The sequence below is a fragment of the Adelges cooleyi genome, unplaced genomic scaffold, assembly GCF_023614345.1.
Source record: "Adelges cooleyi isolate 19-005CV unplaced genomic scaffold, UGA_ACOO_1.1 ACOO_flye_CR_arks_rails_tigmint_CR_PRNA_1, whole genome shotgun sequence".
NCBI classification, from domain to species: domain Eukaryota; kingdom Metazoa; phylum Arthropoda; class Insecta; order Hemiptera; family Adelgidae; genus Adelges; species Adelges cooleyi.
Window position 1 is genome coordinate 2,253,682 of NW_026095751.1, and position 27,924 is coordinate 2,281,605.

General features: G+C 33.9%; 1 protein-coding gene across 2 annotated transcripts in view; it reads left to right on the forward strand.

The window, feature by feature from the left end:
- The window catches only part of LOC126836412 (gamma-aminobutyric acid type B receptor subunit 2), a 169,079-nt gene that overhangs the window by 123,987 nt on the left and 17,168 nt on the right, over nt 1-27,924 (forward strand). For both annotated transcript variants that reach the window (XM_050569782.1, XM_050569773.1), the window contains 5 exons: nt 4,241-4,489; nt 4,560-4,620; nt 11,590-11,830; nt 12,957-13,197; nt 15,159-15,281. In XM_050569782.1, coding sequence (XP_050425739.1) covers nt 4,241-4,489; nt 4,560-4,620; nt 11,590-11,830; nt 12,957-13,197; nt 15,159-15,281 — 915 coding nt within the window. The remainder of the gene's footprint in view (nt 1-4,240; nt 4,490-4,559; nt 4,621-11,589; nt 11,831-12,956; nt 13,198-15,158; nt 15,282-27,924) is intronic.

Here is a 27,924-nt window from a genome sequence, read left to right on the forward strand (position 1 = left end):
CGAAATTAGTTGTATTCTGTTGTAGCAACAGCTACATATAAGAGATAAACTCTTATCGCTTTTCATTTGGCTTTGTCTCTTATCCCATAACTCTAATATCTTATCTATTATCTATTAACATTTGAAATACTCCTATACTCCCGTTTGCTTTCGGTAGGTTAGCTACAAAATATAAGTGATAAGAGATAACTGATAAGAGATAACATATCCATGATTAAATGTTTTTCCGTGGAGCGAAGAAAATAACTAGGGTGTTTTTTTTCTTCTCTTTTCGACGCCGTTTTTTTTCTCATGCATAATAATATCTAACGCACGATTTTGGTTGGCCGCTCCAGGGAAAGTGCCATCATTCGTTAACATTTTTGACAGGTCTCTGGTATTTACGGCTATAAGAACCAAACGGACCGAGTTCCTTTTACTTATACATGCCAGCTCGTACGAGCCGTTTATGGACGTCGTATTTTAGCCACAACGATTTTGGTGTTCTGCTCGCATTATATTCAAATTTATTCCCAGCGATTTGCCGCCACCGCCACAGTCAAGTGGTACAAAAAGCCCTATCCTATAAAGCTTGCCGTCCGATGGCCGACGTCGCCTCTATAATAATAATTCATATTTTTTTTTCATTTAACACATAACGAACATTTCGAGAATTGGAAAAATACCACTTTCGAAGCACTTGGTTCCCTCTCGTGTACATACCGTGAAACACAAACCAAGCACCGAAGCCACTAAGAAAATCCAAACAATATAATTGTACATCTTTTGGCTTTCGCCAAACAAGAAGACATTAAATTTCCCGGACAAAAATTGCAATTAACATTACAAAAATCACATAAGTCCTTAAGTTTAAAATTTACAGGAACAAAAAAAAAAAATGCTAATTTTCACCTAAATTGTCGTTCCATTAAATTTACTTATAAATATATATGTTAAATTACATGGAAAAAAATGTCAATTATTCTTAAGAGCTTAATTTTTTAGGGATAACTTTAAAAAAGGTAAAAATTTGAGGAAAATTTGAAAATTTAGATTTAAGTCTGTTGAATTATTTTTTGTTGAAATTCATGTAAAAGCATTTTCGACATGACATAATAAACATATTATTTTCCTGTTCGCCATCATAGCACTTAAATAATGGATTTAAACAACCTAATTAATTGACGATTCATTTTTCGGTTAGGCGATTCAAATTAAAATATTTACTTAAAAACATTTATAACTAATTGATTGTCAGCTCATTAATTAATAATCTATATTTTAATTGGACGATTAATGATAAAATATTTAGTTAAAAACATTTGACTGTTTGATTTGTTTCAACTTAATTGATTGTCAGTCCGTCGATGAAAAGTTAATATTTTAATTACAATTTTAATTGGACGGTTTATGGTTAAGTATTAAGTCGAATACGTTTAGCCAAACTATGGGGACAGTAGAACAGTTTCAACTTACGGATATACATTTCATACAAAACAAAGTTATTATTATTTTTATATTTCCGTCCAGCTAATTGAGCTGTCAATCCTAAAAGAACAAATAACGTTTGTGTCACAGCTATGGTTTTAATTTTCTGTTAACAATTTTTCTCAGTTCAATAACAATCCTGATTTCTATACTGGATTTTCTTTCTTGAAGTAGGTTTTCACATATTTTCATTTTAGTGTTTTACGCATTCGAATGAATTACTCTGTGCTCGACTAAGTGAACAAAAAAACAAACAAAAATTGTACACACCAAATTAATCTCTTTCGAGCCGAGAAAAAAATAAAAATAAAAAAAATAAAAAAGTCTGGTACCGCCTTGTGTTTGGGTAACGGCTTTATTGTTAGCATAAAATACATTTTCTTTGAAACGCGCTCTTCGGCTTAAACAGCGACAGGGATCAAAAGTGTTGTTGTTATTATGCTAAAGAAATAATAATAATTCAAATTTATATCATTAAATATTTGTTTTGTCTTTTTTTTAAAAAAACAACAACGCTCTCTTTTTTCAGTATGCTGAATCATATTGTTTTTGTTAATTTTTGTAGTATTTACTCTTTCTTCGTCTTGTCCATTTGATCTTGCACTCAAAATTGTTGATATTAGACAGGTAGACGAGACCTGGCTATTATGTTTGTCGGTTCATAGTTACAATATTTATTTAATACTAATTTGGGGTCATTCGTATACTCGATAGCGATACGAGTGTACTATTATAACACGGTTTATACTATGTTGGTTTTATTGAATTTGACACACCGTCGTGTTTCAAGTGGTATAACATATAAGACGTGTAAAGTGTTCCGTTCACTTTGCTCTTTGCAAGCCAGTGTTTATATACTTACTTTATTTGATTTTCTATTGTTCAAGCCGAGTGGTGTACAAATATTGTGTGCATAAACTTTCAAATACAATTTCAACTAAACCGTATGACAAATTCTAAATCGAACCGTTGGCTTAAGGGCGACATTTCTAGTTGAAACTAAATTGTATCATACGCAACAAAGTAATATGCAGCATGAATGAAATAATAATTCATGTGTGCAGAGTTGCCTTGGAATTACCGCTATGTGCACAGCCCTCACGGGGCGAATAAACGCAAAACTAAACAATAATTGATGGTGTTATTCGAGCTCAATGACTAGTATGTGTACATGGATAATGTGTTTATGGTCTCTGGTTGCCTCGTGTTGAGACCACAGAACTGATAGCGTTGATATTATATTCTTTTGGGACCTATTTATTTACTTATGCCTGACTGATTTTATTAACAACGTCACATACACTATATCTTTATCATTTTGTCTCAAAATTAATCAACTTTATAGCTTACAATGTATAGCTTTTAGCCTCTGTCGCGTTGTCTTTAACCGTCTAGACTTTAGCACATCAATTTATTTATTTTTGTTAATTCAAAAAGAAATGTTTTCCTGTTTTCTTAACAATACTATACAATTTACTTACTCTTTTATCTTCTCTCTTCTATTTTTTTTTTTGTTATCAAATACTCACAAACTAAGAAAATTATCCTCTTAGTGTTTCGCTCATCAAAAACTCTTTTACCATTGTTTTGATACTGGAAAAAATCGTTTTCCCTTTAGACTGATAATTAACTATTTACAATTGCGTTGGTAAATGTACAAAATACTTTTATTTTTTTTTTATGTATTTTTACCTGTTTTTTGTGCGGATTTTATCATTTATTTTAACGTCATACCTTATTTGAGACCAAACTTGAAACGTATTGACCAAACGCGTTATAATATCATTCCGGGTAAAACGGTATTTTCAAAATCCAATCGTGTATTTCCATTGTGGTCGTTTTGAACTATTGAACTTCTATTAATATTAATGGAATTTCAGCCAACGCTGTGTGTACATAAGTGAAATAATATATATTTCCCCGCTGCAATTATCCACGAACCCTTCACCGTAATTGAATTATTCAACGTTTTAAATTTGTTGACCGTCGTTCTACTGAAATACACTCTTGAGATTAATATTCTACTTCGTTTCCCGCACACACAATACATTATTTCATCGTTCTACGGGTTTACCCGCATTCCTCTTGTCGAACTTCTGAGTAGATTTAGATAACGTTTTAAAGTGACTTTCATTCATAACGTCATCTTACCAAGTTATCGCATTGATATAATAATTTAACACAAGCAATAAAACGCCTAGTTATTGTATTCAACTATTTGTATTGTCGTTGTTGTTTTATAGATAATTTGAAAAATAAAAATATCGCTTGCTAGTCAATGCATGAATTTCAAACAAACCTGTTGAGCATAGAAAATAATAGGTAACATTTCAAAACGTATGCGCCACCAATTATTCCTTCTTACATTACCTATAAACATCATTACCTATTAACCTATTTACATCCTATAAACCAGGATGTATATGTATATTATAATTTTTATTCGAATAAAAGTATACCATTTTTTTTTTGCTTATGAAATCTGTTACAATAAACACAATAGATATAATATTTACAAGGTGAACACAGATTGACAGAGTCACCTAAATTTGTCACAGCGCATTCTTTTCGTCTTTCTCTTGTCATCCGTTGTCGGCTATTTCTTATCACTAATATTCTACCAGCTGCGTCTTATCAGCATCCGTTATCAGCTGTTTCTTATCAGCATCCGTAATCAGCTGTTTTTTTTTATCACGGATCCATTGTCGACATATTCCAAACCATCGTCTAGCTGATATTTTAAACGGAGCAATCATGTTTTGTTTATTCGCAGACGTCCAAGGAATACCAACAGGAATACGACATGAGGAGAGGCGCCGAGTATTCGCGATTTCACGGGTACACGTACGACGGTGTGTGGACTGCCGCCTTGGCCATTCAAGAGGTAGCTCGCAAGGTGCATCAGTCTTCACACGACAAGGGCACTCTCAACCGGACCATTGCCGACTTCCAGTACAGGGACCGCGAATGGGAAGACCTGTTCCTGGATGCGCTCCGGGACACTAGCTTCGAGGGAGTGACCGTGAGTGTTAACACAGCACAAACAGGGTGAGGGTGCTATTTTTTTTAACGGTTTCCGTATGACTTTTCAGGGACCCGTGAGATTTTACAACAACGAGAGAAAGGCCAGCATACTGCTGAAGCAGTTCCAAGGTAAGCTAAGCCGCCAGACCGCGGTTTGTCTGTTAATACTATTACAGTTTTGTTATGGGCGCCGTGAGATACGTTCGTGATTCAATATTTTTCTTTCAAAGTAAAAAAAAAATAACAATTATTTCGGCTATAGATTTCAATTTTAACGTGCTCAAACACAAGCGGCACATGGTGGTGTGTGTACGTTATTATAGTGGAAACGCAACGGGAGACCGGATATAACGTATCCGGGAAATGAATAGAAAAAGTAAACGTGATCGAATTACAAACTATCGATAATATCCGGTAAATGTGACACAAATAACCAATTATTATTGTTTGAAAAGCTTCGCGGGAAGGAAATCAAAACCGTTTGGCCATTTTCCACAGTACTGCAGATTGTGAAAACTAAAAAAAGAGCACACAAAATCTGTCAAATTTCATTGTATTGTTGTTGTTTTTGTTTGAAATATTGACTGCGTCAGATATAAAATTAAAAACGGCTACAGTCATAACAAAAGGCGGTTAAAATACATAACGACAGTAGGGTTGTCGAATGACAGTGTCCTCCACAAAGCAACATTCGAATAATAGACTTTATCAATGGTGGTAACTTTAATTTAGTCTATTCAGCTTCAGATTTTTTTTAATTTCTCAATGAAAAGCTCCTAATTTCGACCAGAGTTTAATTCACTCATTACTGGCTAAACATAAACCGAAGTGATCTATCCAAAAACAAAACAAGTATCAAACTTGTGAACCGTCAGTTATTCTAATATCCAGCTAAACTTTAGCAAACAGACGGTGATATAATCTCGGTATTTCTCGTACTATACCCACGAATGTATTTAATTTAAATTAATAGGTCATACAGTTGTTGTATAATATATTCGCATAATATCCTTCGTCTCGAAGGAGTGTTATCTCTAATGCGCCACGTACAGACACGTGCTTAAACTTTTGCCCGGCCAACATAACGACTATCTAACATTTATATTATTATGTAAATACAATACGGCTTTTAAGATTTATCAGTCACATGGCATTGCAGCAGTAAACGTTATGATTTCAATATTTAAGAACGGTTTTAAATAAGAATTTATAAATTAAAAAAGCAGCCTGCAGCTTGTAGTTTTTGCGTTCTTAATGGCAGCGTCCAGCTCTTGCTTAATAAAAGTTAATAAGATTTTACATTTTTTTTTCTTTCAAAACGGAATTAAACGAAAACGTGGCTCTGCCATAAATTCTAATTTAAATAAAAGCTAATTTCAATTTAACAATGAATAGTTAAATTATGCAATGCGCCCGTGTGAGTCGGCCAAACCGTTTTAATGACATTCGTGGTTATGTGTATGGATGTTTTGATAATATTATAATATGAATATATTACACTATAAAGGCTATGAAGAAACTTTGGTCTTCTTGTAATTGTTTATAACACCATACCGGTAACGGTACGGTATACGGTGCATAATTTGTTTGAATTTTAAAAAAAAATTATAAATCAGCACAAAAATGTCCATCATTAAGTATTTATAATTTAATTTATAAAGTACTAAAAATGTATGTAAAAACAGTATAGTTCCTTGTCTGCTTGTTCTGTGATATTACTCGACGAGTGATAACAATGGAATTGATAAGGATATACAGATAATATGCTGATAACAGATAATATGATAAAAATGGTGACAGTTAGCTGATAAGACAAAACTATTTCATGTTTAAATAATATACGATTTGGCTGAAAATGACGAGATGATTTTGAATATGGCTGATTCGCAATAAAATCAATTGTTTGCTTAAAGCATTGCCATTTCCCGCCTTTTCTCGGGTGAACAGTTTAGCCAGAATGAACGAAAAACAAGAATTTCCCTGCACCTGCCAGCACTGTCCATGTTTTTCAAGATGTCAGACAAGAATTTCATGTCGTCCCATATGAGTCCACGTTAAAATCGTACAGTTTCTTTTGTGTTTATTCTGTGGCAATACTATTTGACTTGGAGCTGAGCGATTGTCGCCATGAAATAACTGTTATTAATATACTTTATTATTGCATTTCGAATCTCAGTTCGTGCGGCAGCAATTATTATCATTATTACAATCTTTATAAGAATGAAAACCTGCTAATGAAAGTCGCCTTTGACCCTTTTTTATCTTCTAAAGACTATAATACCCACGTTCGCCGACGGTCTCTTTTCACCCGACCACCACCCTTTCGACCATACCACCTTAGGCTTTCCAAAACTTTAGGTTATTCGACATTCCACATAATCCCGGTGGAACCCATTCAATTTAACCCCAGACAGTCGGTAAATCGTACGCCGCTTTGCTGTTCGGGTTATGGCTTAGAGAAACAATAATTTCACAGTGTACTGCCTATACCAGTATTATTACACGGTCTATAACATCACCAGGAAGGATATTTTGTGAAATTGCTAGTGGAGCAATTCATCCATCGTCGAATAGCTTTGCGTTTCACCAACATTGTTCGACTGGAGGTTTGAAACACTATGACAGTCGGACAGAACTATTTAATAATGTCTAATTTTATCGATTGACGTTGTATCATTTTATATTCCATAAAAAATGAGTAATGGCCTTTGAAATTGAATTTATTTTGGTTTACTTAAATTTATTAACGACGTTGATGATAAATTGTACACAAAATGCCTTCTATTTGGTACAAATTGCTTTAAGGCAAAAAAAAAAAAATTACGAACAAGGGTCATGTCATTTGGCGGTGTTGGATTTCCATTTCTCTAAAAAAAATGTATTCTTTATGATTCTCATACAAATGATTTTTCCTATTCATAAATTATAGAAATGAGTAATAACTTTAACAGTCGTATAATGTATTATTCGAGGCAACCAAAAATGTTTTAATTGAACCGTTTATTATTTTTAAAAATCCCAACTCGATGTTGAAACAACTCACGTGAATAGATTTAATTAAAAAAAAACCCCTTTTTTACTCAATCGTATATTTCTCAAATTGGACTGTAAGCAGAGACGACTTTTTTGAACTTTATGTTTAAATTATTTCTATGAACGACTTAAACGTGTTGAAAAAAAACAATATATTATATTTTATAATATGTATATCATTATTAAAGTTGTATTATCGGTTATGGTTTCAAGGAAATCCAGTTGTTCGGGTTGAAATATAATTCTATATTATTATGAATATTTTAGACCCCCCCGTGACCCAAAACCGAGTAGAATATTTAATGTCAATAATATATGCCAATATAGCTGTTTAGACACCGTGGTAGGGGGGAGGTAGGGGATTCAGGGTTCAACAAACTTACTTGGTTTTGTGCACATCATTTAACTAAACTTTATAATAATACATTATACTGGTAGAGCACATTTCTTTTATTGGAGATTTTCCAATCGACTGTTTATGTATTCAATCGGTCACGGTCATTTTTTATCATGTTTTAATTATTACTTTGATACATTATTATATTTCTTCAGTTCAGTTAACACTGACACTTTATTGGTTTTAATAATTTTGAAAAAACATTGAACAGTGAACATGTTATCTCTTATCACTTATCGCTTTTCTGTTAACTGATATGAGCTGAAAATGTTTAGATTGATAAGGATTATGTGATCACTGCCAAAATGACTTAGCTTTGTAATAGGTACCAAACATTCCAAATTGCTGGTAAAGCTGTTTACTGATAGGAGCAAATATTTTATTAAACGGTAAAAAAGTTTTGACATTAAAACATCACCAAATCGATTTATCAGCAAACCGTCTCCTTTCGGCACCTCCGTGAAAATACGCTTATGGTTTATCGCTTATCACTTATCATTTGTCTTTATCTCTTATCACTAACCTCTAATCTCTTATCTGTTATGAATTAACTCTTAATATTTTAAATACTGAGTTATAAATAATGAATTTATTTTTATAGACATTTTTTAATACTATTCAACCTCTATATCAGTACCAGAACTCTCCAAATAACATCCATTTTTTGGTTTTATCCGTTTGGTAAATTTTGTTGTTTGTTCGCTTTTCGCTTTATCCTAATGCAAACTATAATAACTATTCAACTACGAGCCGCTACGTCATAACGATTACAATTTGCACACTCTCGACACTCAACTTGTGTGTGACAAAGGTAGGGAAGATGGTTTTTTTTAATCTGGGCGTTCCTTGTATGCAATTTAACAGCACGCCGGTCTTGCATCCGAAATTAGTTGTAGGTATTCTGTTGTAGCAACGGCGTCGGTGTGTTATCATACCAAGCCATTGCACGTCCACGTTGTTCGGGCTGCGCTATTGTTGGTCCTTATCTTTTTTAGTACTTTCAGTGTTTGTTTGTCGACTGTAGTAATTCTGTAACACAGTTTTAACGCGAACCATGAGCGACGTCAACAGGGCACACAGCATGTACTATAATATTTGTTCACAATTTGTTATCATAATAAAATAGTCAAATACATGCCTGCGAAATTTATCTTGGCTTTCCGGCTAGCACCCAACCCTATTGTTGTTGTTTCAAAAGCGGTAGCAGCCTATCGCCACATTTCACACCTCTGTACGAACCGCGTTTGGTCGTTGAACAAAGGACACATTTATTTTGCTAATCAGTCACCAAAAATCCAACTATATATTATACCATACCAAGCTAGGAACGTTTTTGGCTTAGTATTTTTAATAATCTTTAGAATGCAAAATTATTCAGCTGATAATCCACTAAAAATATTATTCGAATAATGTTGTTTGTAATTAATTAAAATTTGTCAAATAAAAATTATATAAATAAAATACTGTATTTATATTTTATGCCCTGGACATTGAAAATACTCATTTAATCTTCAAAGTTTTTCGTTAATAAATTATAATTATAATTACTTTCGAGGGAATACTCCCTCTTTCATTCAAGCCCTACCAGAGCGCTGTAGGTCCAATACTTCACAACCTACAGCCGTTTGAAACCCCATCATTCTTTTTGGGACACCCTATTTATTATTCCATAGGCCTAATAGGTCTGTAGGTCAGACGGCTAAGGGTGCAGTCAACCGCTGACCATGTTATCTGATTGTAGGCTTTATCTTTGACTACCGAAGGAAATGTTTGAATCAAACACCGAAAACGTGAAGTAGGTACATAAAAAAAATAATAACAATAATAAAAAAACAATCGCTGTGAGACTCGTGACGATATTTTGTTGAATATAATTATACACAATATTGTATACATTTTTTATCTGCTGCTGCTGCTGCTATTATACTTCCGGTTACGACCGTATTCGTCAACTTCATTCCTCCACTCCCACGGTTTCCGGTCTTTGAACACTGTTGCTCACCTGACGGGGCTCTGGCGATTTGTATCCCGTTTGTTTTTACTTATTTATTTATTTTTACAGCGCACCGTTAAACGTAAATAACCATGACACAATAATTTAACGACGGCGATGAAAAAAAATAAGATGATAATAATAACAATAACGAAAGCGAGGGGAGAAACGGTCTTACTCTTGTCGTTTTAAAAACAAAAAAAAAATGATACAATAACGTTGTTGAGCGGCCATTCCCATACAGGTTAACGTCACGAACAGAGAACCGCTAATAGAAAATTCCATCGTAGAAGGGATCCATTTCAAAGCCAAAAAAAACTAATGTCGAGGTGAGAACTTATAAAGTTCCCCTAAATACAACAGCGCTGTTACTTTATTGATTTAATGTACACAAAAATAATCTCCCTGAATTACATTGGAAAAACGCCATATTTCACTTTTTACAGACTTAATCAGACAATTATAGATAACAAAAACAACGCATTGCAGTTCAAGGAATGCTTTCCACGTTTATCGTTTGAGTATTATAGCTGATTTATCAAAACGATCCTTGTGTTTTTTAAAGCTAAATTTATCGTTATCGTTGTTTAGCATTTGTAGACGTGGGAAAGTATTCAAAATATCCAAACTGAATTTCGATGTGAGTTCTAAAACCAAACCCCATCGTTGCGAAATTAAATGGTTTTTTCGAAAACAATAAAACTGTATAATATCGCCGTTTTACTTTTAACGACCGACTCGTATACGGGCAGTAGGCACGCGATTAAAAAAACACACGGAAACGGTTAGGTATTGATTATTATAACGCAGTACGGGCCGTATATTGTTTCAAAATTATTACTATTAACATAATTAATTAACATAATACATATTTTGGTAGAATATGCGGCCTTTTAAATACTACAATACTTTATAAAATAAATACCATAACGCGTAATACCCTAACGGCATCACGAAAAATCGGAATTCCCATTAAGGTACCAGACAGTTAGATAAATTGATAAATCAGTCTATCAATTTTTAACGTCTGTGATAATGAAATCCAGCCAGTGACGGATTCTGATAAGACACAGCTAATCATGATTCCTGATAAGAAATGAGTGATTAGTGATAAGAGGCAGCTTCCAAGAGATCAGCGAAAGAGATTACTACCACAGATTAGATAAAATCGGATAGGGCACTTCATTGTAAGACAACAATAGATTTTCGAATAGCGCTAATTGATTGGTTTACTCTTAATGGAGTAGGGCCAAATAATAATGCCGAAAATATTGCACAGATTATTGCAATAATAACGTAACTGATAAGAAATACTTGTTGATTAACGATTATTGATAGTGATAACAGCTGTACATTGATGATTGATAATATTTCTTAGACCACGCTGTTTAACAGGAGGATTATTTTGTTCCCAAACTCAATGCGGTAGGGCTAAATTATTATAGTGTCGAAAGTATTGTACACACTATTTACAATAATAACGTTAACTGATAAGAAATACTGATAACATTACAGTGATATTTGATAACATTTCTTTGTCCAGGATTATTTATTTCATTGTTCGGTCATACTGATCTGAGGTTATTAGATAGTAAACTTATAGGAAATACAGGAGGATTATTTTTTTCATTTTTTTCATCTGTATTATGCGTATTTATGTTTTTTCTTTACACAGGTGACAAGGAGGTGAAGATAGGCGAGTATAACGGCGTGACGGGCACGTTGGACTTGAGTGTGGGAGAAGAAGTCCGATGGAAAGCCGGTGGCAAAGGTCCTCCCAAAGACCGCACGCTTACCATATACGAAGACTCTCACGTCAACATGGCGGTGTACATAGGATTAGCCGTGGCCGCTGTGGTAGGCATCGTCATAGCCACGGCGTTCCTCATTGTCAACATCAAGTATAGAGATCAAAAGTAAGACATCTGTACAAAATGCAAAGTCCACTTATACAACCAGAGTGATAATGTTTTATTAAAAACAAACCTTTGTCGGTGAGAGACACCACAATTGGAGTATATGATCCACTTGGCTGTATACTCCAACCTAGTTAGTTCAGTGGCTGTTCAAAGGTTTGTCTTTGGGGTCTTCCCAATCGACTAAATTTTCCTAGATGCGTTAGTGTCATAGCCATTTAAATTGCAACCACAATATATTATTAAAGAGTTGAACTTTCTACAAATAACAACTATCATTGTCGGTTAAGGGTTAGAAAAACACTTTCTATAAAACCCATTCTCGGTTTATTTGTGTATATATTTTTTTCATATAATCTAATAAGTTTAATATTGTTCATGACGTGAACGCCGTCTAGAAAAATATAAAGTTTCAATATTACTATGTTGCCCAAATAAGATATTATTGGAGTTCCGACAAATTTGAATAAGCAAATCGCTTTGTAATACGGATTTTTCTTGGCTCTCCCACTCGTTGCTTTAAAGAATACATTTTGTTTAGTACACGTGTCGTCGATGCGACGGTAAACGATATTTTCCTCCAGTTTTTATACGATCAAGAAATTCAGTGTTTGGATTTTTATTTGCTTCACGTTTAGTTCAGTTCCAATTGTTATTTTGGAAAAAAATATTTACTGTAAATTGCAGTTTTTATCTTATTGATTATATTAAAATTACTTATGGTAAAGATACTATAAAAAGTTGTAGATAATATATTGATATACTTGATAAAGGTTATCTATAATTTTCATTAACTGCTGGGAAAACAACAAAATTTTGTAGTTACTTATCTTACTCGAGTTAAAGCTATGACAGCTTATTTACAGCTCATATCAATAAAAGAAGTCATGCTACTTATTCTTCTACTACTTGCTACGTACTTGGCAACCTAATGAATTCTATTTAGATTAATTGAAGGTTTTTTCCGGTTAGGTTATTTGCAGAACAGTGATATATTTTATGAACTCATATCGAATGGAAAATTATTTGTTTTATTTAAATTAAGCTGCTATTTGAATTTTTATAGGTATTATTAGCTGCTTAATTGAATTTTGCCAAACTCTGATCGATAGTTTTGCCATTGCAGGTACATAAAGATGTCGAGTCCACACTTGAACAACCTGATCATAATCGGTGCCATGTTGACGTACAGCAGTGTCATATTTTTGGGTCTCAACAGCAGAATGACAAGTATTAATATGTTTCCTTACATATGCGCGGCCAGGGCGTGGTTGCTGATGGCCGGGTTCTCACTGGCTTTCGGCGCCATGTTCTCCAAAACCTGGAGGGTCCATTCCATATTCACCGACATCACCATCAACAAAAAGGTAATGCCCGACTTGCTTTGTTATTTGAAATGCTACAATTTACCAAAGGTCCCTTATTAACGTTTGCCTATTATGTAAATGTAATCTTTGCTCTCATAACAAAGGAGTTCTTTCCAAACAGTCCCCATAAGAAACTACAAAACGCTTTTCGTTGGTATTTCTTTGCGAGATGTCGTCGAAAACGTTTTGAGAAATAATCGTCTCTCCGGGTCGTTGGTTTTAGTTTAAATTGCAAATCGACTACTTACTTAATCGTGCCGTTTTTTTATTCATGACAACTTAAAGCGATTTCCTTAGTACGTCAACGGCGTTTAATGTGTTTACATTTTAGTCTGATAGTTTGCATAGTTTGCAAGTCGATTCTGCAATGGAAATTAATAATATTGTATGCTATTAACGCGGCCGACGAGATGTCAAATAAGTTCAAACGCCAAGCGCTTTGAAACTCAACATTAAGTTATAATTGTTTTTCTAACTTTACCATGATTAAACGATTAAAAATTGAAATCTGTTCGATATTTTTAATTACAAGCTTTACACTTCACGTTGGACAGCCTACAGCTTATTAATCGATTCAGGTTCAACCGAACTATATTAGGCAATAAAGTTATAAGTTTTGATGGGGTTAGTTCAAACGACAGCCTGTATGATATAAATTATTAGAAGCTCAAGTCAAAACGACATTTTTTAGAAGAAAGAACAAGGAAAAGGGATAAGGAGTAATGAGAAGGTGATAAGAAAAATAAAAGTGATAAGGATATTTATTGATAAGGTGGATAAACTGATAAGAAGTATGAGATAAGGGAAATAGCCGTCGAAACATATTCTATGTTTCATAATTGCAGAAGTATATTCAGGTGTATCTCAACTCCTTAAAATCTTTGTCATCAATAACCAAACGCATAACTGTATTAATTCTGCAATTTTTGATATTTTAGGAGAAAAAAATCCTTATTATTTTATTGTGATAATAACATTTTTCACTACGATATAATTAATATTATAATTGAGTGTTACTTGTTATGAGAAATTTAACATTACATCTATAATGTAGTTGTTAGTGATGGGAATCTGAAAATCCGCATTAAAAATAAAAAAACTTTAAGTCACTTAAAAATCGTATAAATATTATTACATTATAAAGCTGTGTACCTAAGCAAAACAATTTGAATAAAACTTCAAAATAAACTCTTAACTTTGACAGTAAATTGCTTTCGGATTTTCGGATTTCAACAAATCCGAAATCCCAAAGCAATTTATTTGTGCTGTGTTTTATTTTATTTTTACATTTTCAACAAAAATAATTTACTTAGGTACACCGCTTTATACTGCAGGAATATTTAATACTTATTTAAATTTCTAAGTGGTTTAAATAGCTTTTTTTTTTTTTTTAATCCGAATTTTTGGATTTCCAACACTAGTAAGTAAACATATTAAGCAAATTGTATGATAATTACTAGTTATTTCTATAGGAAAAACATTTAACTTACATATTTATTTTTTTTTATTTGTATTTATCAAATTTAATTTGTGTTGAAAAAAATTACCTTAACATAAACGAGTTTTATGTAAAGCAACGTTGCATTATTTCTATATGTAACCGACCGAACTGAACATTAATAAAGCTATAGCTATTGTAATATGTATTAAAAAAAAAACACCATATTATCCCACACAACGACAATAAAAATAATTATTGTGTTTTTATAAAGTTCAAATTATACCGTTAATACAAATAGCAATTACACAAGTATAATCATTCGGGAAACAACCATAAAACGGCTTTAAAAATATCCCTTTTTTTTTTTTAATTAAAAGACGAAATATAACCCTTTTTTTGTTTTGATATTCATTTTTATTTTTTTTATGTAGGTTTTTTGGTTATTGTTGTTACTAAAATCATTATTTATTTATTTTTGTGTTCATCATCCTATACCATAACGTTTATCGTTACATTACAGATCGTTAAGGACACTCAGCTATTCCTCATGGTGGGCATACTGCTGTGCATCGACTTGGGAATAATGTTCACGTGGCAATTCTCAGACCCGTTTTACAGGGAGACCAAACAAATGGTGCCATACGTAAGTATACCGAAACGGCAGTTAAGTCGTACAGGGTGTTTCGTTGAGAATACAAGACCATCGTTTCCTCTTGGAATAATTATTCCAGGAGCCTGTAGTTTGTATTTTTTTGTCTATGTTATTGCTTTATCAACTTTTCAAGCCTAAACGATAGTGTAAATATTTTACTAACGTTTTAAATTGAGAAAAAATTGCTGAAAATATTGACCGGCCGAAAGCCAGATTTGACCAACTACTGTTAAAGTAATTGCATTTTAAATGTGATTACCAAAAACAAGACTGATCGTCGATAAGTGAAAATGTTCAGCAAATTGTTTTTGGTTTAAAAATTTAGTTGAACATAATATACGTTGCCATTTTCAAAAGTTCAAAGAGTTCTGAAAAATGAAAATACTTGGTAACTCTATGAATTTTCTGAAATAACATAAACTAGAGTGTTTTCAAAAATGAAAACTACAATATAACGTCATCATTTTTTAAGACAACACGAGCGTCTTGTCCTTAATGAATCACCCTGTACACGAAAAAGACAGCCATCGTACCTTACACCAACCCGTCGATCTTAAGTACACCATTTTATGTGAAATAAACCAATACACAAGACAGAGAGACCATACCGCCAGTAAAAGTAACGGACTGGCAACCGCTAACCGTTCAGTTTGAAATGTATTTTTCGGGCGCACGTGGCTTTTATTATCAATATCCTAAGTAAATACAGTTATTTTGACAAAAATAAAACATATTTCCCTCGAAGAAACGACATCGGGTTATGAACATGTCCTTTGGCGCTTTTGGATTCTAAAAAATTAAAAACAAACCTAGTCATAAGGAGCAATAGTTGCAGTCAATTGAAAGAACACAAAAACCATATAACACAATAAAGCCGTTTTAAAAAGAAATTGCATTCGATATAAAGTTATGATTTATTTTAACACAGGCAATTTCTCTTTATGAGGTCTGTTGGCAATTTTGTTTTTTTTGTGACCTTAGCAATGTACTAAGTATACAAAAAATTACAAATAACATTTATATATTTTACCATTATATCCACAAATGATTTTTTAACAAAACATATAAATAGTAGAAAACAAAATTAAAATCTTATTGTTATTTTATTAAAATTCGCAGTGATGACATGACGTACAGATGGGTTATTCTAACATTATTGTTTTACATAAAACCTAGTTACCAATTTATTTTATAAGTAGTCGAAATCCGACGAAACGGGATGAGAATTGTCGAACCTCTCCTTTTCGTTTTCATATTTAATTTCATCGATATATCCTATGAGTAAGTGAATAAAACTAAAGTCGACATTGATGAACACCGTACTGAGATAAAACAAAAATATTCTAGTGTTCTCCAAACTGTTGTACTCGATCGGTACACGGCTAGTTGTAACGCTTTCCAAACGTACCATAACATTTTGCAACGGAGTTTCATAGGGTATCTGAAATTCTTTATTATCCACATAGAATGGTTCTAAGGCGCTCTTACACCCCAGAGGCAGGCAAAGCGAATGCGCTATCACTAATACATAGCTAAGCACACTGTCAATTTTCTGTGTTCCGTTGCAGAGATTACTGATGGATGTAAGCAAGCCCCTGACGTGTAGGTCATCAGTCAATTTCAACAATCCACCAAATTCTTGTACTAAGACATGCCATTCTTGCGCGTAATGCACATAGTATTCGGATAGTCTGCATAGTGTTGTAGATACGCCAAGTGTTTTAGCGTCAGCCGGAACATGATGATTTTCAGAAACGAAAAAGTCAACTCGTAGTAAGATTTTATACTTACAAGGTTGTCGGTTTCCCAGTCCAGTGTGCGCGCTTCGAACAGTGCATTTTCCATTAGGTCGGTCATGTCGGACCAGCCCACTTGCACGTTGAACACGGTCATTAAATCTCTAATGACATTTGCTCTCGAACCCAAGTTGCCCATAAAAATTCTTTTAGATTTCAAAGTCTCCATGGCCGCCTCGACAAACTGTGCGTCACGCCACGTAGCATATTTTTTGTTTTTTTTCAGCAGCGTTCTGGCCGCGCGATGGTTTTCGGATAGCATAAGTAACAGGTCTTTTTGTGTCGGATTAATAGGATTTGATTTTATCAAACCGTCGAATTTATCGTAGGAGTTACCTTCTCGGCATCGGGTCAGTTCTTTTCGCAGTTTTCCAACGACGTACTTATGTGTGGCCTTAATTTTCCGATAGTCTGTCCGCACATCCTCCGTATGTCTGGCCAGAGTAGGTATTATGTTAATGTACATATTCACTAGCCACAACGATCCCACACGCTTTTCGTTTAGACTGTACAGCAAAGCAATCTGTTGTCTTACAGTGGGACTGTAACTACATAAGTAGCTGGCCGTTAGTCTTAATGGAATATTGTGATTGGGGCCAATTAATATCTGAACTATCCTTATGTGTGTCGACCCGCTGTACAGGTATGCACATATCAAATCTTTATGGAGACAATCTTTTGTAATGTATTCTTTTGTGTCATACCCGTAACCGGTTTCCAATAATCGCGCCGGTTGGCAAAACGACAGCACTAAGCACAAAACTATTTCCTTCTGCCAGCTCGTCATTTTTTTCTGCAAAATGCTGTGACCGATAAAATTAGAATTTTTGGAACTATTCACCACAAGTAATTTAATCTTATGATAATGTATTGATTTTCCGAAAATGCAGCCATTACACGGTTTACAACAAACGTTATGTTTTGTGTGGCATAATTTCTGAGAAACAATTGTTTATTTGATATTTGTTTAGACCACATTTTTTAATTTTTATTATATACAAACTTTACGTATAGCCTCTATAAAATGTTTTTATTAGGCTTTTTTTGTTGTTGTTTACCTAAGTTTAGTCAAATTTTATATTTCTGCGTTTTTTTGTTATGTTACATAACATTTAAAAAAAAAATAATACCGTACCTACCTATGCCATACTGCCAGTAAAGTAATAGGCAGGCAACCGCTTACCATTCCGTTTGAAATGTATTTTTCGGGCGCACGTGGATTTTTTATCAATATCTTAAGCAAATACTGTTATTTTGATAAAAATAAAACATATTTCCCTCGAAGGAACGACGTTAGGTTACGCATATGTCCTATGGCTCTTTTGGTCCTATGCAATGTACACTAACACTGCCAATTCCTTGCCATAGCCAAAAGACATATTTTTCATGTCGAGGACAGAAAAAAAAACAACAACCTTCTTTTAAACGGCCGGTTCTCGTAGAACATCAATACCCAACTGATACGACTGTAGCTGATGCTCACTAGGCAGTAATATAACATACACAATAAACAGGTGAATATTTTTTTTTATATTGTGCAAAACAAATAAAAAATTCGTAGAAGACATAGACTTGAATGAAATCATATATATATATATATATATATATATATATATATATTAACAAGATGATTTGAATTATTGTCATAGTTTATCATAGTAGTTTAAAATTTGGAAACTGATCTATGAACGTGTAGTCCATCCCCCCTCCCCCATTGATACTGAAATATATGTATTTTATGAACTCTGATAACAATAGCTAAGTGGTGTTACAACGTTAGGACATAGTCACCTACATTCGGATACCATTTCAGCTGAATAAAAGCTTTAAACAATATCATTATGGCGATTTAATTTTGAATTTTATTCATTTCATTGACAACAGCTGTTCCAAGTTTCAAGTAATAAGAACGGAGTTAAGTTGGTGACCCGGTATACTTTAGAAAAATCATTTTCATGTAAAACTATGGAAAATACAGAAACTGTGTGTTGTGCACGTTGTACAGCCGTGTTTTGTTGGGCCGAAAATGGGCCAATGATTTCGACTTGGAGTTTCATTTGTGTTGTGCTATAGTTGTTATTTTACGGAGGAGCTGTTGAACGAATGTGTGCAATTGATAACGGGATTATTTGGCAGCGCCAGTATGAGGCGTTGGAAAAAAAATTTAGTGGTCGAGGTTGGCGCGAAGCAGTACGGTGTAAAGTGAGAGATAAGATCAGATGGAATGAAAAACAGTTAGGTCGTTCAGGTTGTAAAGAGTTACTAGTGTATAACGGTAAAAACCAAGGATGAAAAATTAAACTGACACCTAAAACGAAAGAGAGAATGTGCATCATACAAATTGGCGCAGTACTAAAAAAAAAAAAAAATTCCTAGTCATAAAGAGCAATTGTTGCAGTTAACTCAATAAAACCTTTTTAAAACAATTGGATTCTATTTTGAAGCTATGATTTTACTATGAAACAGTCAGTTTCTTTTTAAGAGGCAAATATTTAAATTTTTTTTAAATTTTTAACGCAAATGACCGTAATCACCGAACAATTTTCAATAACCTTTTAAGTGTTAAGCAACATAAAACAGTGCACTGAATATGCAAAAGATTACAGTTAACGTCTATATATTTTACCTATGTATCTTCAAATTCATTTTTAACAAAAAAGTATTCAAATCTTAATAATATTTTATTCAAATTTGCAGTTGTGACATGACATACAGATGGGTTATTCTAACAATACTGTATTACATATGTTATTATAGTTACCGATTAGTGCCAATTTATTTTATAAGTAGTCGAAATCCGACGAAATGGGCTGAAAATTTTCGAGCCTCACCATTTGGTTTTCCAATTGGATTTCATCAATATATTCTATGAGTAACTGAATGAGACTGAAGTCGACATTGATGAACACCGTACTGAGATAAAACAAAAATATTCTAGTGTTCTCCAAACTGTTGTACTCGATCGGTACACGGCTAGTCGTAACCCTTCCCAAACGTACCATAACATTTTGCAACTGAGTTTCATAGGGTATCTGAAATTCTTTATTGTCCACATAGAATGGTTCTACGGCGCTCTTACACCCCAAAGGTAGACAAAGCGAATGCGCTATCACTAATACATAGCTAATCACACTGTCAATTTTCTGTGTTCCGTTGCAGAGATTACTGATGGATGTAAGCAAACCCCTGACGTGTAGGTCATCAGTCAATTTCAACAATTCACCAAATTCTTTTACCAAGACATGCCATTCTTGCGCGTAATGCACATAGTATTTTGGATAGTCTGCATAGTGTTGTAGATACGTCAAATGTTTCAGCGTCAGCCGGAACATGATGATTTTCAGAAACGAAAACGTCAACTCGTAGTAAGATTTTATACTTACAAGGTTGTCGGTTTCCCAGTCCAGTGTGCGCGCCCCGAACAGTGCATTTCTCATTAGTGCAGGCATGTCGGACCAGCCCACTTGCACGTTGAACACGGTCATCAAATCTCTAATGAGAATTGTTCTCGAACCCAAACTGTTTAAGAAAAGTCTTCTTGCATTCAATGCCTCCGTGAATGCCTCGACAAACTTTGCGTCAGGCCACGTCGCACATTCTTTGTTTTTGTTCAGCAGCGTTTCGGCGGCTTGTTGGGTATCGTATACAACATGTAAAATATCGTTTTGCGTCGGTTTATCAGGAATCGATTGGATCAAACCATCGAAGTTATCGTAGGCGTTATCTTTGCGGCATCGGGTCAGGTCTTTGCGCAGTTTTTCAATGACGTACTTGTGCGTGGCCACAATTTTCCAATGGTCTGCTGGTACTCTACCTATGTATGTCGTATGTCTGGACATTGTAGGTAATATGTTAATGTACAAATTCACTAGCCACAACGATCCCACACGTTTTTCGTTAAGACTGAACAGCGAAGCAATTTGTTGTTTAACAATGGAACTGTAATTACTTATGTAGCCAGACATCGGTTCTATTGGCATATTGTACTCGGGGCCAATTAAAATCTGAACTATCCGCATGTATGTCAACGTACTGAAGAGGAATGCGCATTTCAAATCTTTGTGGAGACAATCTTTTGTGATGTATTCTTTTGTGTCATACACGTAACCGGTTTCCAAGAATCGCACCGATTGACAAAACGACAGCACTAAGCCCAAAATGATTTCCTTCTGGCAGCTCACCATATTTCTGCAAAATAAAATTATTTCAACAATTCACTGCACATATTTTAATCATATGTTAATGTATTGGTTTTCCGAAAATTTTCCCGTTAAACGGTTTACAATAAACGTACGTGTAGTGTGTGGCATTACTTATGAGAAACAATTGTTTTTTTTTTTGGTATTTGTTTGGACCACATTTATTTTTATTTTAACAATATGCGAATGTTACCTACGGCGAAGCATAAATATAACGTATTTATTAGGCTTCTTCGTTGTTGTTTTTCTAAGCTTAGTCAAATTTTATACCATTGCGTTTTTTGTTAAATTGCATAGAATCTGTAAAAAACATAATATGCAATATGTTTTTAAGTTGATCAACCCAACTGTATTTTTTTCTGGCAAAATTATTATTACACATCTGTATTATTATCAAGTCGTTTTCCAACGAGCATTTAATATTGCTTTGCGTTTCGAGAGCTATAAAATAGTTTATCATTATTTGTTAAATTCATTAAATGTTCGGCCCAATAAATTACTTCTTAGGTATGATTTCGCTTGGTATAATTTTCTTTCCACCGAACCGCCATGTCATATTTTTTAAATTCATTATTGTACAACGCCCATATTGTTATTATGTAGTATATAGTATTGTATATAACGGTATCGCGGTTTTTGTGATCTTCCGGTGTCTTAACCCTGCCTACACCAGGCCGCCGACGATTGTTTTAAAAGGCAAGTGGGCAAGTGGTAGGGGCTCTCCGATAAAACCGAAAGGTCTTTTACTCAAAAGAATAAATTATCCTGTCGTTTCTATACCAATATACCGCTTTACTGCGTTTACGTTGACGGTGCAAGCGAATATAATAGTATATTATATATTTATATATTATATCGTTTCGAGGTCATCGCTTTGGTGTGCCGTTAACCGCTAAGAAGCATGCTATAATATAATACTAAACAGAAATTATGATGTAAGATAAAAAATTCTCACAATGTCTTGTTTAAATAAACAATAATTGTTCCGTTTATTTTTAATAACGCTGTGCACAGTATAACTAAATTTAACCAATTTTTAATTTTTTTTGGAACAAAATACATAATATTTAGTTTATTTTTCCTGGCACTTTATTTTTAAAAATGTTCTAGCTGTAAATAACTTACAAAACAAAACAAAAATTGGAATTTTAAGTTTTTAGGTGTATGACACTGTTGTTAGTTTATGAACATATCCTAATAAGGACAGTGTTGAGCACAGATAGCAAACACATTATTTAGATAAGGTATAGTTTTTATTTAGGCGATTACCGATATTAAACAAGGATAATACACAACCCTTTACAAGTATAATGCGTTAGAAGGATTTTTAAATGGACAGAATACATCAATTCTTTTTACCATGCATTCGTTTGCATTCAATTGATGCGTGTAAATAAATCAAACATACTATAAGTGATGTTACTTTGGTCTTGAATCGTTCTCAGAATTAACTACTGAAACCTAATTTCAAGGAGCTCGCCTGCCTGTTATAAGAGGTGACTAAGATGCTGATTTCTACAGGATCACTTCTGTTGAGACAAACTTTCCTCGCAATTAGCGCCTAGCGCTACTAGTCGGTCCGTGGTCGTAGGGGATCCTAACCTACCCTTCGGGGTGAACCACAAAAGCCAAGGAACACCTGAAACCAGGCAAAGTTTCGGAAGCTCCTTAACAGCTTTTAATGCTCTTCCACGTATAAAATATTCAGGAGAATCGGTGCTACTTGGAAAATACAGGGTGCCTCAAAAATAATGGTGGGGTTTCAAACGGCTGTAGGTTGTGAAGTATTGGACCTACAGCGTTCTTGTAGGGCTAGAATGGAAGAAGAAGTTGTCAAGTTTTGAATAATTGCCACAAGATGTCTCTGCCACTAGATGTTAAACATCTAGTGGCATATATTTCTGCGTTTTTTGTTATGTTACATAGAATTTGTAAAAAAAATAATAACGTACCTATACCATGCAGCCGGTAATGTAATAGACGGACAGCCGCTTACCATTCAGTTTGAAATGTATTTTTTGGGCGCAGGTGCCTTTTGTTATAAATATCCTAAGCAAATACTGTTATTTTGACAAAAATAAAACATACTTCTCTCGAAGGAACGACGTTAGGCTATGCACATGTCCTATGGCTCTTTTGGTCCTATGCAATGTACACGAACACTGCCAATTCCTTGCCATAGCCAAAAGACATATTTTTCATTTCGAGACAGAAAAAAAAACAACAACCTTCTTTTAAACGGCCGGTTCTCGTAAAACCACATCAATACCCAACTGATACGACTGTAGCTGATGCTCACTAGGCAGTAATATAACATACACAATAAACAGGTGAATATTTTTTTTTATATTGTGCAAAACAAATCAAAAATTCGTAGAAGGCATAGACTTGAATGAAATCATAATATATATATATATTAACAAGATGATTTGAATTATTGTCATAGTTTCTCATAGTAGTTTAAAATTTAGTAACTAATCTATGAACGTGTAGTCCATCCCCCCTCCCCCATTGATACTGAAATATATGTATTTTATGAACTCTGATAACAATAGTTAAGGGGCGTTACAACGTTAGAATATAGTCACCAACATTCGGATACCATTTCAGCTGAATAAAAGCTTTAAACAATATCATTATGGCGATTTAATTTTGAATTTTATTCATTTCATTGACAACAGCTGTTCCAAGTTTCAAGTAATAAGAACGGAGTTAAGTTGGTGACCCGGTATACTTTAAAAAAATCATTTTCATGTAAAACTATGGAAAATACAGAAACTTTGTGTTGTACACGTTGTACAGCTGTGTTTTGTTGGGCCAGAAATGGGACAATGATTTCGACATGGAGTTTCATTTGTGTTGTGCTTACATTGTTGATTTTACGGAGGACAAACACAGATGGAGAGAAAATGCATCATACTGGTAAAAATATTTCAAAAACTTAAAAAATTGACCTAGTCATAAAGATCAATAGTTGCAGTTAATTAAAAAAACACAAAAACTATAGTACACATTAAACCCTCTTTTAAAACAATTATTTGATTATGAATCTATGGTTTATTATGAAACAGACAGTTTCTCTTTAATAGGTTAATTAAGAAATTGTTTTTATTTTTGTTGACTTTTTAACGCATGTGACCTATAATTTTCTATAACCTATAAGTGTTAACAACATTTATCAGTGCACTGAATATGCAAAATATTACAATTAACATCTATATATTTTAACTATGTATCTACAAAATAGTTTTTAACGAAATATATATTAAATAGTAGAAAACAAACATAAAATCTTATTTTTATTTTCTTAAAATTCCCAGTTGTGACATGACGTAAAGATGGGTTATTCTAAAATTATTGTCTTACATTAATCCTAGTTACCAATTAATTTTATAGGTAGTCGAAATCCGACGAAATGGGATGAAAATTTTCGAACCTCTCCTTTTCGTTTTCATATTTAATTTCATCGATATATCCTATGAGTAAGTGAATAAAACTAAAGTCGACATTGATGAACACCGTACTGAGATAAAACAAAAAAATTTTAGTGTTCTCCAAACTGTTGTACTCGATCGGTACACGGCTAGTTGTAACGCTTTCCAAACGTACCATAACATTTCTCGACAAAAATTCATAAGGTATCTGAAATTCTTTATTGTTCACATCGAATAGTTCTAAGGTGCTCTTACAGCCCAGAGGCAGGCAAAGCGAATGCGCTATCACTAATACAAAGCTAAGCACATTGTTAATATTCTGTGTTCCGTTGCAGAGATTACTGAAAGAAGTAAGCAAGCCCCTGACGTGTAAGTCGTCGGTCAATTTCAACAATCCACCAAATTCTTGTAATAAGAAAAGCCATTCTTGCGCGTAATACACATAGTATGTCGGGTAGTCAGCATAGTGTTGTAGATACACCAAGTGTTTTAGCGTCAGCCGGAACATGATGATTTTCAGAAACGAAAAAGTCAACTCGTAGTAAGATTTTATACTTACAAGGTTGTCGGTTTCCCAGTCCAGTGTGCGCGCTTCGAAAAGTGCATTTTCCATTAGGTCGGTCATGTTGGACCAGCCCACTTGCACGTTGAACACGGTCATTAAATCTCTAATGACATTTGCTTTCGAACCCAAGCTGTTTAAGAAAAGTCTTCTTCCACTCAAAGTCTCCATGAACGCCTCGACAAACTGAGTGTCAAGCCACGTCGCACATTCTTTGTTTTTGTTCAGCAGCATTTTGGCCGCTTGATGGTTTTCGGATAGCATAAGTAACAGGTCTTTTTGTGTCGGATTAATAGGATTTGATTTGATCAAACTATCAAATTTATCGTAGGAGTTACCTTCTCGGCATCGGGACAGGTCTTTACGCAGTTTTTCAATGACGTACGTGTGTGTGTTCTTAATTTTTCGATAGTCTGTCCGCACATCCTTGGTATGTCTGGTCAGAGTAGGTATTATGTTAATGTACATATTCACTAGCCACAACGATCCCACACGCTTTTTGTTTAGACTGTACAGCAAAGCAATCTGTTGTCTTACAGTGGGACTGTAACTACTTACGTAGCCGGCCGTTAGTCTTAATGTCATGTTGTGCTTGGGGCCAATTAATATCTGAACTATCCGCATGTGTGTCGACCCGCTGTAGAGGTATGCGCATTTCAAATCTTTATGGAGACAATCTTTTGTGATGCATTCATTTGTGTCATACGTGTACCCGGTTTCCAATAGTCGAACTGGTTGGCAAAACGACAGCACCAAGCCCAAAATGATTTCGTTCTGGCAGCTCACCATATTTCTGTGACCGATGAAATTAGAATTATTGCAACTATTCACCACAAGTAGTTTAATCATATAATAATGTATTAGTTTCCCGAAAATGCAGCCATTACACGGTTTCTAAAAAACGAACGTGTTTTGTGTGGCATAACTTCTGAGAAACAATTGTTTGTTCGGTATTTGTTCGGACTACATTTTTTTATTTTTACAATTTTCAAACTTTACGTTTAGCGATGCCTAAATAAAATGTTTTTATTAGGCTTATTCTGTTGTTTTCCTAAGTTTAGTCGAATTTTATATTTCTGCGTTTTTTTGTTATGTTACATAGAATTTGTAAAAAAAAATAATAACGTACCTATACCATGCAGTCGGTAATGTAATAGACTGACAACCGCTTACCGTTCAGTTTGAAATGTATTTTTCAGGCGCACGTGCCTTTTATTATAAATATCCTAAGCAAATGCTGTTATTTTGACAAAAATAAAACATATTTCCCTCGAAGGAACGACGTTAGGTTATGCACATGTCCTATGTCCTTTTGGTCCTATGCAATATACACTAACCCTGCCGATTCCTTGCCATAGCCATAAGACATATTATTTATGTCAAAAAAGAAAAAAAAACATCAACCTTCTTTTAACCGGCCGGTTCTCGTAAAACCACATCAATACCCAATTGATATGACTGTAGCTGATACTCATTAGGCAGTAATAAAAGATACATAATAAACAGGTGAATATTTTTTTTATATTGTGCAAAACAAATAAAAAATTCGTAGAAGTTGTAAACTTGAATGAAATCATAATATATATATATATATATATATTTATTTTAAACAGATGATTTGGAAATATTGTCATAGTTTCTCATAATAGTTTATAATTTGGTTACTGATCTATGAACGTGTAGTCTATCCCCCCCACTCACCGATACTGAACTATATGTATTTTATGAACTCTGATAGCAATAATTAAATGGTATAACAACGTCAAAACATAGTCACCAACATTCAGATACCATTTCAGCTGAGTAAAAGCAAAGACCATTATCATTATGGCGATTTAATTTTGAATTTTATTCATTTCATTGACAACAGCTACTCCAAGTTTCAATTAGTAAGAACGGAGTTAAGTTGGTGACCCGGTATACTTTAGAAAAATCATTTTCATGTAAAACTATGGAAAATATAGAAACTGTGTGCTGTGCACGTTGTACAGCTGTGTTTTGTTGGCCCGAAAATGGGCCAATGATTTTGACTTGGAGTTTTATTTGTGTTGTGCTAACGTTGTTGATTTTACGGAGGAGCGGTTGAACGATTGTGTGCAATTTATAACGGGATTAAATGGCAGCGACAGTTAAAGGCGTTGGAAAAAAATGATAGGCGTTGAGGTTGACGCGAAGCTGTACGTTGTAAAGTGAGAGATAAGATCAGATGGAATGGAAGAAAGTTAGATCGTTCGGGGTGTAAGGAATTGCAAGTGTATAACGGTAACAACCAAGGATGACAAATTAAACGTGACACCAAAAACAAACACGGATAGAGAGAAAACGCATAGAAACAAAATGGCACCATACTAGTAAAAATATATAAAAAAATTGAAAAATAAACCTAGTCATAAAGAGCAATAGTTGCAGTTATTAAAAAAAAAAACACAAAAACTATAGTACACAATAAACCCTTTTTTAAAACAATTGGATTCGATTGTGAAGCTATAATTTACTCTAAAACAGACTGTTTCTCTTTAAGAGGTCAATTAAGAAATTGTTTTTATTTTTGTTGAATTTTTAACGCAAATGACCTAAATTACCGGAAAATTTTCAATAACCTCTAAATGTTTACAACATATAACAGTGCACTGAATATGCAAA